This window comes from Tiliqua scincoides, chromosome 1 (genome assembly GCF_035046505.1).
Source record: "Tiliqua scincoides isolate rTilSci1 chromosome 1, rTilSci1.hap2, whole genome shotgun sequence".
Taxonomy (NCBI): domain Eukaryota; kingdom Metazoa; phylum Chordata; class Lepidosauria; order Squamata; family Scincidae; genus Tiliqua; species Tiliqua scincoides.
Genome location: NC_089821.1, coordinates 36,720,993 through 36,734,128, shown reverse-complemented (window position 1 = coordinate 36,734,128; position 13,136 = coordinate 36,720,993). Strand labels below are relative to the sequence as shown.

The window sequence follows — 13,136 nt, the reverse complement described above, 5'->3', positions numbered from 1 at the left end:
TTCTTTGGTTTTTTGAGCAAATCCAGGTAGACAATGTCCCAGCCACTCCTTTGGGTGTGAAGTAGCCATGAGGAGAGGGATTCAGCTTCATGCAACTAGACTGAGACACAGCAAGAACACTACATGCCTACCACCACTCTGGTCATTCTGAGGGAAGAGAAATTAAAGGGAAAGAGGGGGAGTCATCCTATCACATGGATTCTCTTTGCAGTGCCACAGACTTTAAAATTTTTATCCTTATGACTCTTATGCTTGTGGATGTGCACTTTGCTTATCCCTTTCTTGGTGTTTGCTTGATTCTATTCCATTGGCATTTGCAAATGATTTAGAATTGCCTTGCATTTCCCTGTTTAACCATTTGTAAACTTTAAGCTGCAATGCCTCTGTGTCCTTATGTGCTAAGGTGACAGGAGTTTTCTATTTATAAAAATGGTATAAGCCAAAGTGGCTTTAGCTGAAATTAAGGATTTCAGGCTGCTCATGGGTCAAGGGCCTATACCCACCTGTTAGAGAGTCTAACTGAGTGAAACCCCAGTACCAGTGGAAGCAGGGTTACCCAATGCACCATCAGGAAAAGAAGTCCCTACAGGAACTGGAGTGATGCAGGGAAGTTCACAACATAGGTCCTTGCCCTGGGCCCACAGCATCCCTCTATAGCAGTGTTTCTCAAACTATGGGTCGGGATCCACTAGGTGGGTCGTGAACCACCTACCTCAGCTGCCACTGAAAACACAGAGTTGAAAATACAGGGTATGGAGCAGCTAGGCAGGGCAGGCTCCTGGTGTGAGAGAAGCATGGTGCTTAGCCCTGAATAGGTGGAAAGATGGAATACTGGGGAGGGCTGTGTGGTTGGAGAAGGATCAAAGTCTGCATTCTGCTTTGACTTCCAAGCTGGAATGCTTGAATTCCAAACTATACCAAATAATAGCACAAGCCTGCTAAGTAGTGGGACCTTCGGCTGATCGTGGTTTAGGTGTAAAGCTTAAGTTGATGATGTCATTTCTAGCCATGAGATCACTTCCAGGTTAATGACATCACTTCCACTGGGTCCCGGCAGATTTTCATTCTAAAAGTGGGTCCCAGTGCTAACAAGTTTGACAACTGCTAACCTCTATGAGATGTGGAGTATTCAAACATTTTTACATGAGGAACAAACTCCCCTACCTCCAATTTTAAACATTTATTCACACACACACAGGAAGGGAGCTAGAAAAAAATAAAAACGATATGTAGTACAAGTTTGTTAAACAAATACTTATTAATAAACATTTGAATTCAGTTAATGTAAGCATTTGTTTAAATTTACAATCCACACTATGGCCCAAGGCAGAACAATATTTATAAACATGAACATGTATAATGAAATACAATACACAGCTAAATTCCCACTACTGTTTACTGTCAGTCACAATAAAATGTTTTATAATGCCAGACAATGTTTAAACCAGGCCTTGACGAGCCTCGGTAGTAAAGGACTTTCAAACCAGCCACCAGGAACACTGCTTTATGAAACAACCAAGCAGTATATATATGCAATACTTTGTACAGATTATATATTCATGACCAGAGTACAGAGTTAAGACTATATAAATCTAGCTCCATAATAAGTGATTACTATACATAGCCACTGCATTCAGGTGAGCACAAAGTAAATGCTGTCACTTTATTAAATGCAGAACTGAGTGTGTAGGCTGAAGTAAGCCCAAGACTAGTTGATGTTGTGTGCATCCAGTTCTCCAAGCAGTGAGAAGTTTCAGGGTGAACACTACTAGAGCAGAGGAGACATCATATTTTTGTGATACACAAGCAGAGTATAAGTGGAGCATAACTCATACAAAGCAGCAAATTCACTACCACACTTCAGGTCCTCTGAAAGAAAACCTACACCCACCACCATATGCCTTCATTTTTCAGCACCCCTCCCCCATTTCCCCCAAAACAACTGTTTCTCCACACAGATATATCTAGCACCTTTCTTTAGAGGAGCAGGGATGTGTATCTCTCACAAGAGCTCACAGAAGATGTCATTCAGAAACTTAGAAATTCCCATCTATCTCCTAGGACCCAGCCATTAGCTCCCGCTGAGAAACAGGAACCAACGATTCTGAACTATAAACCAGCAATTTGTCTAACAAAAGCAAGGGCAAGAGAGCATAAGCCAAAAAAATACTTGGTTTTGTTTGTGTCCTTGTGAAACAGTTATGTGGGACAGTTCACCTCTCTCTGGAAGTGTGATCTTTACATTTCATCTTATCCCCCAATGTCTCAGAATTGGGACAGCATGCTATTTTTAATTCAACTGTCTCCTACAATCTTTGCAATTTTTGTTTTTATCTTTTTAACAAAAGGAACAGTCAGCAAGCAACCTTTGAAAGTGCAATATTTGTCTGAAGGCAACACTTTCACAATGAGGGCCTGTGCACCTGCAACCATTTTTAAAGCAGTAAGGAGCATGAGACACCCACCCTGATTTAAACTGTGTTTAAGAAACCCTAACAAAATTCCCCTTCCACATGCTACTTGCACAGGGAATGACTATATTGACAGGATGGTTGTTTCCTTCTTTATACTGTTGTGTAATTTCACATTACTAAGACTGAGTAATGCGTGCTCCAGAAAGAGGCTACACATAGAGGGCTACATAAAATATGACTACATAAAAGCTGGAATACTGTACTGTATTAGACTATGCTTATTTCACATGAAGTTTCATCAGCAAGTTTCTCCTACTTCACATGAAACAAAGTCACTGGTTTTGTGTGGTTTTACCACTGTGTCAGCAGTGGTAAAAAAAATTTCACAAGTATTGTGCCCTTGGCAGTCTTTTCAAATTCTCTGTCCCAATATTGATATCTGTTCCAGAAGAAATCAAGATTAACAAGGTTATTTTGTCCCCTTTCTCTCAAGGCAATGCACTTTTCACTTTGGTTACTTTGTAAAGAAAAACAGAAAAGAAGAAAAGCAAGTCAAATATGCTACAAAATTTATAGGCAATGACAACCATGACAATGACAACTGAAGTTCAGCAAAAGTGGCACTTTAAGCCAATAATCTTACGGAATGTAGATAAGTGTTTCTCAAACTGTGAGTCACAACCCAATTTTGGGTGGATCCCTGCCACCTGGTCCCAGCCCTGTGGCCAGAGTTTCCTCAGGAGCAGGGGTCTCCTCACGGGTAGGGGCCTCCTTGGGGCCCTCCTCGGGGTACAAGTACTGCCAGGACTGGGCCCCCAGGCAGGGCATCTCCCTAGGAGTAGGGCCCAGGGCCGCCTGGGAGCATCAAACAGCCACATGGCCTGAAAGGGTGGGGCCGGCTAAGCCAGACACAGGCTTCATAAGCAGCCTGGGCAGTCTAGGGAAGGGTCACTCCTCCCCAGGTAGCAGCAGTGCTGGAGGGAAGGCCAGAGGGGGTAGCAAGCCGGGCCTTACTCTGCTGGTCCATGACCTGAAAGGGAACTTGACTACCCCAGTCAGAGAGAGAGCGCGCGCAAGAGAGAGAGAGAGAGAGAGAGAGAGAGCGCGCGAGAGAGAGAGAGAGAGCCAGCCAGCCAGGACCTGCTTGGGGTGACGCAGCAAGGACGCGCTTGGGGTGACGCAGCAAGGTGCTGAGAAGCAAGGATGCAGGCCCGAGGACTCTCAGCCAACTCTCCCCAACGCTGGCCAGCTGATCGATGTCCAAACAGTGAGGTACCTGGGGCCCTCTTGAGGATATCTGGGCTGACCCCGAACACCAGTGCTGCAGGCAACCAACCTCTGGGGAACCCATATCCCAGGGCACCAGGCAGCAGAAGGGGAGCTCCGCCTGGAACCTTGAGGGGTTGGGAAGGGTCTGGGAACAATCCTAACGTGCACTGATGGCACAAGTCTATGTAAGCCAAAAGGGCCTGTGACGTAACAGGCCCCATGAATGTTAAATGTCTGACTCAAGTAAACCACCTGTGCAAAGCGACCATGTCTGTCTCCTGTCCTTCTCTCCGCCGATGACCACCTGTCATCAACAGGGTAAGCACCCCATGTTTGGTCCCACACCAGAGGGTGGGGTCTTTGCCTGCAATGGACATTACAGTCCCCATTCATTTCAATATTTTATTTTAAATATATTAGACTTGATACTAACATAGTATGTACATAGTACATTTGGGGAAATTTTACAGACCAGTACTTTTAACAAGCTGCTATGTATATACTTTTAACAATGATAGTAAATGGAACTTACTCCTGGGTAAGTGTGGGTAGGATTGCAGCCTAGGTTTATTAAAAATTTTCCTGCTTGATGATATCACTTCTAACCATGAGATCACTTCCATGTTAATGACACCACTTCCGGTGGTTCCTGACAGATTCTCATTCTAAAAAGTGGGTCCCAGTGCTAAGTCTGAAAACCACTGCTGTAGATACTTAGGTCAGTCCTACAGCTATGCCAACAGGTTTTGAGCCAAAAAAATTTTATGACCCTCAGATACGTCCGAACTAAAACTTAAGGTGGTTTCTTACTATCATTCTGGGATCCCCACCAATACCAAAAAAATGCAGGTCTCAGGTCCCTATATTAAAATGGCATAATACAGGTGCAGTCTATTTATCCATGGATTTTTGTGGTGGGGGAAACTGAAAGTCACACACCCCTTTGCTGGCATCTTGCTTCTTTTCCAGGCAGCCCAAAACACTGCAAAAGGCTCAGGCAGGGAAATAGCCCTGGAGTCATGGAAGAGGCTCCCCATGCTAAGGAACAGTAAGACTCCTGGAGCACATGAGCCAGTAAAGAGGCTGAAAAGGGGAAGGGGGGCAGAAAACCTCTGCAGGCAGAGCAACTGCAGCAAGGTGGAGCTTCCCCCCCCCACACACACACACAGAGCTTTGGTTGCAACAGAGGGGATTGCTTTAAAAAACCCAGGGAGTGTTTGCCGAATTCTCTCCCCCCCCCCATGGTGCAGGCTCTCCAGCCTATGGAAACAAAACAAGGACTTGCAAGGCTACAATCCTCTCCACACTTTCCTGGGAGTAAGCTCCATTGACTAGAATGGAACTTACTTCTGAGTAGAAACGCATAGGACTGAACTCTCAAAAGGTCAGCATCCCACGTGTGAAAGAAGCAGGGACAGCTGGCAATGGGGAGGGCTGAGAAGAGGGGATTGCTTTAAAAATCCCAGGGAGTGTTTGCCTAACTCCCTCCCCCAGATGGTGCAGGCTCTCCTGCTCCAAGCAAACAGATCCACACTTTCCTGGGAGTAAGCCCCATTGACTACAGTGGGGCTTACTTCTGAGTAGGCAGGCATAGGACTGGATTCTTAAAAGGTCAGCATCCTACTTGTGAAAGAATCAGGACAGAAGCGGGAAGGCTGAGCATGGAGGGGAGGGGATTGATATCAGCTGCCTTAGTTTCCTTCCATCCGGAAGTGTCAGGCTGCAGCCTATTTGCTTAACTCTATGGGATTTAGCAAACACGTTTTTGTGAATGACACTGAGTCATGGAACAGAACTAACAGGATAAACAGGCTCCATCTGTACTGTGTTCGTAGATGGCAGGCTGTATGACCCAGTGGCTACCAGCCAGACAGTGAAATTGTGCAGAGTGAATGTTGCTGGCATCAAGGAAGGAAGGAATTTTTTCAATCTGCACTTCTACTGTGTTTTTACCTGGCAGGCTCTAAGTCCCAGAGCCAGCATTCCTGCCTGCCTGACATGTTGACTGGCTAGTTGCCAAGCTTCTCCCTACAGGAAGGAGCCGTTAGGAGAGGTAATGCATAGCTAGCTGTGTGAAATTGCCCAGGTGAGCTTGTGCCTGCTGTTCTTTTGGGCTTCCCCTGGTGCCACAACACCCTTGAACTGTCCTGATCCCTGAGCGACCTGCAGATAGGATGAGGAGACTATCTATGCTAGATGTTTTGGTGAAAATTTCTTGTCTTATTATAGACGAGTATCTATGGTAGCTAATATGTGGCTCAATATCAGATCAGTTCAACTGTCTAACGAATGCTTTGTATTTCCTTCAATTTTTGCCTAGTTTTCTGTTTGAGACACTTCCAATCCCTAGAGGCTTCTGTGATGCCTCCGTTGCATCCTGAAAGCAGGTGGGACATCTTCCTGCAGTAGCTGTTGCTTAAAACACCATTTCTAAACTACAGGCAGTGTTCGTGCTAAAGTGTGCAGCCACACACCTCCCAGCCGAGCCCAGCACAGCTCAGAGCTTGGCAACTCAAGTTCAGCAACGTTGTGATGATGACATTGCCAGATGTCTGGAGGTGGCATTGTGACTCGTCGTGACACTGCATGGTTACCGAAGGGGTCTAAGCACCACTGTAAACCCCTTAGAGAGAACTGTGACTACAGGGAAGGTCAATCTAAATTCACAACCCAATACTTCCATTGCTGCTGATGCACCACTCCCACTGAGAAAGAAAAAAATTAATTTTCAAAAGTGTGCTTAGGACCATTTCTCGATGCAACCAGAGCACATTAAATTACTTAATTTGTACAACCAGGCACAGTGAAGCAGTTACATTCACAAGATCATAGCAAGAGTTACCAGTGCAGGACCCCCCACAACCTTTCACCTGTTCAGCATTATACTTCCCTTACAGCACCCTGGCAGCCAACTACGTATGAAAAGGCAAGTTTCCTCATACAATAACCTGGTCCAATTTTCTTACAGTGAAGGATCAATCTCTGCTGATAACAAATCACCACTAAAATCAAAGTATCTTTTTTCCTCCCTCCCTCTTTCATACAAAAACTTTCAAAATGCATGTTACATTTATATACTCAAAAGGTATAATTAAGCAGGTCACAACCTACAAGACACCCAAGGTACAAAATTTAATTAGGAGCTAATTGCTGAACCTGAAAAACTATCCTGTCGTGTCTATTTTAAAATCAAACACAGTGAAGCAGGACATACAGTGCTTTTCAATCTTTGTAAATTTAACATCCATGAAGAAGTAAACCACAAGGCATGCATGATGAACCAAAGGAGAGGATGATGATACAAGGTTTGTAACTCCTGAGTAAGGTAATGCCGTCATCAAAACTAATTAGAAATATTTTTATGGATCAAGGATGGTTTTGCACTCCACAGTGGAGCACACATCCAATATCAGATACATTGGCTATTATACCAGCACACATTAGCTTAAGTGGACTGGGAACACTGTACCTCTCAGAACAGCTCTGCTCATCTGAACATCCTTACTCACTGAGATCATCTAGGAAGACTATGCTACAAATTCAGTCTACTTAACTAATTCAGGGTCCAATTCTAACCAACTTTCCAGTACTGAAGCAGCCACACCTAACATTCCCTTACCTTGAAGATGCCTCCGTGACTGTCCCTCCACTGCAGGATGCAATACATGCCTCACTGGTATGGCTGCATCAGTGCTGGAAAGTTGGATAGGACCGGACCCTTGGTTTCTGTTGCTCCACAGTGAAGTCAAATCTTGGGAACATGCCTAAGAACACCTTTGTCCATTTCTCCTTCAGTTTCAGGAGCACTGGCTAATGAATGAATTTGACCTGCTTTTTTTTTTAACTCGGCCAAATGTTTTTAATACTTGCATGGCATTTTGTTTTACTGTTACAATTTCATGTTCATTGTTTTTTATTGTAAAACTTATACACAAGTATAAGTTTCAATAAGATTTGAAAAGGTAATAAAATGCAGCAACTGTTACCCTGCACATGCCTGATCTCATCTGATCTCAGAAGCTAAGCGGGGTCAGGCCTGGTTAGTACTTGGATGGGAAACCACCTGGGAATACCGGGTGCTGTAGGCTTATATCATAGTCTTTCAAGACTGAAGGTTGCCAACCAAATTGTATTAAACAGTGCAAAAAAATTTTCCTGTATGTGTGTTCTCCTAGGACCCAATCGTATCCAATTTCCCAGTGCCGGTGCAGCTGTGCCAATGGGGAGTACACTGCATCCTGTGATGGGGAGGCAGTCACAGAGGCCTCCTCAAAGTATGGGAACATTTGTACCCTTACCTCGGGGCTGCATTGTGGCTGCACTGGTGCTGAAAAGTTGGATGGGATTGGGCCCCTACATAGCAGGAACAGCAGCTCAGAGGAGTACGTGCCAAGCCATTCTGAAACATGACATTCTTTTCTCTTTATTTAACATAAAAACAAAGGGCTTGGGATCTATTAAAACAAAGACTTCATTTCTTCAGATGCTCAACTGACTAACACATTGTCATCATATAAAGCATTAACTACATAGTGGCTTTGTTATGTTCTTGGTGGGGCCAGGAAGGACATATACAAGCCAGTAGATTCCCCCACCCCCTTACCTGTGTTCCAGTTCTCGGATAGACAGAATGACTCCTGATGTCGATGCTCGCTGCTGCAGGGAGGCTAGAAATGTGAACTCACTTTTATTTCGGAAGAGCTGAATTAACTTCTCGCTTGTATGGGGTGCTGCATGGATTTCTCTGTCTGCATCTAAACAAATTTAATGGGGGGGAGAAGAGGGGAAGAAGAAGCATAACGTAAGTATGTTTGAATATGAACAAGTATGAAAACCTCTTTTCCATTTTTATATCCTATACACCTATCCTTCATTTTGGGAGACTTGTCCTCAGCAGTTACACGTGGCAATCATGCAATGTGAAAAATGTCATCTTTATCTGTGCACTCCATTTGTCACACTGACAAGTTCACAATCAGGTAGTCACTGATTTTCTGACAGGGGATGCTGAGGTCTGTTGTAAGCAGATTACATTGCTGATTCATGAGGTGTGCTAAAACAAGATAATAGGCTCCAAAATTCAGATAGACTGGTTATTCCCTGACTCGCTCGCTAAGCTGCAATTTCAATTCTGCCACTGTCGCGGTTCCTCTCCTTCCATAATACACCTAGAGAATCTAACCTTGTATCACGTGGGGCAGAAATGCATTATTGCTAGCAACGCTCTGTCGGTCTCTTTGCCTCTCAAAATGTATTTATTTTAACACACATGACTTACAGGAACAAGCATCATTTCTGGAATTTCACAGTTTAAACAAGCAATGTGTAGCTGTCCATGCAATATTTATGAGACCACAGTCTGATGTTTAGAGACATATACTGCTCAGATTCCAAACAGGGAAATGCTCCACTCAGTTTAAAGCCACATTCCCTTCAAGTCTTGTTAGTTCACACCGCCATCAAATTAAAGTAGGGAAGAATAATGAATAGAGCAAAAGATAACTATATTAAAGATCATGAATCCCAACCTAAGATGCTGCATTGACTGCATCTCTCAAGCTTTTGTTACATATTTGGGGGATTTTTCCATGTCTGTTCCAAATTCCATTACTAATTTAAAAAGAAAAACTATACATGAGCTTCCTTTTTGCAAGGCCTTTTAATAATAAGACTAGGTTCTAAACAGTCAGTAGTGATGCCTCCAAAAAAGTCAGAGTGCTACAAGTCTACTTAGCCTTACAAACTATTCTCACCAGCAAAGTCACTGAGGTCACAAGGTGAAGCAAACAGAAAAACACTGTGTTCATCTAAGGCGCACTCGCTATGCTTGTGTTTACAAGTCGTCTGCCATCAAGCAATACCATCTATGTATTATACCAAACCTCATAAATTAACACAATCCAGACCACAACTGGAACAGTCAAAAAGTTGATAGCTTCAGAGACATCAAGAAAATGAGACAGCCATAGATTACTCACTGGTTCAAAAGTTCGAAGAAACCATGGTTTGCTGCTATATGCATGTGACTATAAATATAAAAATTATATATTATATATATATAAATAATATTTTTATTTTATTATAACTATAACAATGTGCAGACTCCCCCCACTCCCCTTACCTCCTTGACCTTATTGCAGAGTCAAGATATCAACATATTAGTTTATTTAAACCATGACTCACATTAATTTGAACTTTCAACTTTGTTTCAAGTCCTAGTTCAGAAGCCAGCAATTAAACCACAGTTTCCCATATCACATCAGCCTTGGAACCATGGTTTAAAGAAACTAGATGTGGACAAACATGAATCAAGGTTGTTGAGGAAGGTAGTGCATGGGTTTGTTAGTGTTGGGTTGATAGGGGCCATGGGGTAAAGCTCTGCACTGGGCTGCCCATGGTACTCCCTGCTCGCTATCTGACAGTATACTCTGCACCTTCACTACCACTAAGAGAGTCAGTAAGGATTTAGGGGTCAGCTTGGCCTGCTAGATTCCTATTAGGGAAGTAGGTCTGGCTCAGTTGGTAGAGCTGCCGCCTTGTATGCCTGAAGATCTGAGGCTGCCAGTTTGAAAAAACCAGAAGTACTCGAGAACTAACAACTTGCTGATATACTGATGAGCTGACCCTCAGTGGCAGAGAGGAGTTGCTGTCAAGTGGAGCTTGGGAGGCGAAGGGCCAGAGAGAGACCAGACCAGGAAGGAATCCAGCTAGAACGAGGAGTTCTATGAAAGACTGGAACTATTCAATTGTAAAAATCACTACGGGGGTTTAGGACAGCCTGCCTATGTAAACCGCCTTGGATTAAAGTCTGAGGAGGAATCTGACAACCAAAAGAAAGGTGGTATATAAATACCTGTATAAAATAAATACATATTAGGCATGAAGACAGTGTCTTACCCGGCTGACCTCCAATGCCACTCCTATCGGGAGGCTCAAAGCTACATTCATGTAGTGCAGGGGTGGGCAAATCCCGGCCCACGGGCCATTTGCGGCCCTCAAGGACTTCAATTCAGCCTGCAGAGGCCATGTGTTTTCTGCTTTACCCTGGGTGCTATTTTAACCCTCCAATTGCCTCTGAACAACTTGTGTTTCTAGCTTGGTCTGTATGTTTTCACTGAGCAAGAGGTACGTGGCAAACAGTTCATAGTTCTCATGTGGTTCTACATGGCTGCATTATAGTTCTCATGTGTATTATAAATAGGCTCAGTAAAATTCATTCGTTCATATAAGTTCCGTCTCTAATGTATTCTAATATTCCATCTCTAATGTATTATTTATGTACATCTATTCAAATTTTAAATGTAAACTAACTCTTTTTTTCCTGGTCCCCGACATAGTGTCAGAGAGATGATGTAGCCATCTACCCCTGATGTAGTGAGAAAGTATGGCTTCCCATTATGTCAGAACTGTTCAAATACCTGATGTGTATTATTTAAACATGTGACTTGCCAAAGTCACAAACTGAAAGCAAGGAAGATGTGGAATCTTGAGCATCCAGCTACCAAGCTACTCCTTTGATGTTTCAATAAAACATTCATCTTAGAGAAGGTCAACCAGCGAAGCTGAGACTTTGGTAAATTGTCCAAGAAACTAAGTATGAAGCAAAGCTTAGATCTGAGCTCCAACATACCAAATCGTTTTATTTACTCCACATTTATAATGACATATAACATCAGTTTTATTGACAATAAGAATTTCCCTTCTACTTCCCACATAAAGGGGAAAATACTATTTTTCTTACACATGACAGTGATGAAGGCCAACAAGGAGGCCTGCTCTCTTTCTCCTATTCAGTCTCTCCCACCTGCATGAACACTGCCTATGACAGTAAGAGAGGAACAGCACAATGTGGTTTAAAGTCCAGGGGTGTAAAACTTGTTTCACACCGAGGGCCGAACAACATGATGCCTGCCGAGGGCCAAAGGTGATGTCATTAGGAAGGAAATGATGCCATTAAACACGTCATAACAAAAAATAAGCACTTTTTCTCACTTAAGAACTCATTAGCTGCAAATGACAAAGAGAAAATACACAAATCTTGATCATATTTCAAGATATGGGATGGCCCAATTTTCATGTGGGCTACCCTTACAGCAATAACATCTAAGCACTGCTCAGCAGCTGAGAGCCTGAAGGTTGGATAAAAAGCTTCCGCGGGCCACATCTGGCCCCCAGGCCTTATGTTTGACACTCCTGAGCTAGTCAGTGGCCAGAAACAATGATGCTCCCTCATTTGTTTCAGCACCATGAGACAGTGGCTCCAGTTCACGCAGCACTCCAATACTGTTCACAGGCAGAGGAAGGAAGCTACCTTGCAAATCAAGGCCAGCACACTGATACCAGGACACTTCAGTTTGCTTGTGACTGCCTGGAAAAATCAGTAAAAATCAATCTGCAATGCAAACCTCTGTGTTGCTGGGTTATTTTGTTTGTTTTGTCCGCAAGAGGGCAGTGCAGCACATTGTGCAAACTGAAGGAGTGGCCACTGAGCACAATGCTTGGGTTAGCTGACCCCAATATAGGATATTATTCTGCTTGTGTCCTATCATCACATGATAGGGTAGTGGTAGCCTTGCTAGGAGGAGCAGCTGAACTTGTGTTCATGTCAAGCAAGCAAGAAGTTGCAAACAATTATTTTGTAAACAGGAGGAAAGCACACTTGTTGTTAGCAACCCTCAGTCTCGAAAGACTATGGTATCGCGCTCTGAATGGTGGTTCTGGAACAGCGTCTAGTGTGGCTGAAAAGGCCGATTTGGGAGTGACAATCCCTTCCACACTGGGAGCAAGTGCAGTCTGTCCCTGGTCTGTCTCCCTGGCTATGGACCTTCCTTCTTTGCCTCGGCCAAGTGTCTCTTCAAACTGGGAAAGGCCATGCTGCACAGCCTGGAGGAAAGCAAAACATTAATTAAATGCGGGAGCAATGATCATGTTTACAACCTGTATAAAAAACTTAAATGCTGCTGCCCTTGAGTGATATAGCAAGGCAGAGAGAACCTCCACAAATGATTTTTGTAAAGAAAGGCACAAAGGAATTATGCCACTCCATATGAACAATATAACTTTCAGTGACATTTTCTAGAGTGTATCTGTTCCACTTGCCCAATTAAATTAACCCTTGCTAACTGGGTAAGAGGCACTTTTTCAAGTGGGTGCTCCTCTTTTATTTAGCAGGGGGAGAGTAACTGGCCCACCTCACCCCAGCAGTGTCTTTTCTAGTGGCTGTCTGCTGGTGTTTTACATCTTTTAGATTGTGAGCCCTTTTGGGGCAGGGAGCCATTAGTTATTTGATTTTTCTCTGTAAACCACTTTGTGAACTTTTGTTGAAAAGCGGTATATAAATACTGATAATAATAATAATAAATTCCATGCAACATTCATGCTAATGAAGGAAGGCAACAAGAACTATTGCATTTTGCCTGGTGACAAACTGTTGTAACTTGAATGCTAGCAATA

The 13,136-nt window shown here is 43.4% G+C and overlaps 1 protein-coding gene and 1 pseudogene across 1 annotated transcript in view; one reads left to right on the top strand and one right to left on the bottom strand.

Moving 5' to 3' along the window:
• The window catches only part of NELL1 (neural EGFL like 1), a 534,303-nt gene that overhangs the window by 444,626 nt on the left and 76,541 nt on the right, over nt 1–13,136 (bottom strand). The window contains exon 4 of the mRNA XM_066619143.1: nt 8,287–8,437. Coding sequence (XP_066475240.1) covers nt 8,287–8,437 — 151 coding nt within the window. The remainder of the gene's footprint in view (nt 1–8,286; nt 8,438–13,136) is intronic.
• On the top strand, nt 7,652–7,771 carry LOC136638082 (5S ribosomal RNA; annotated as a pseudogene).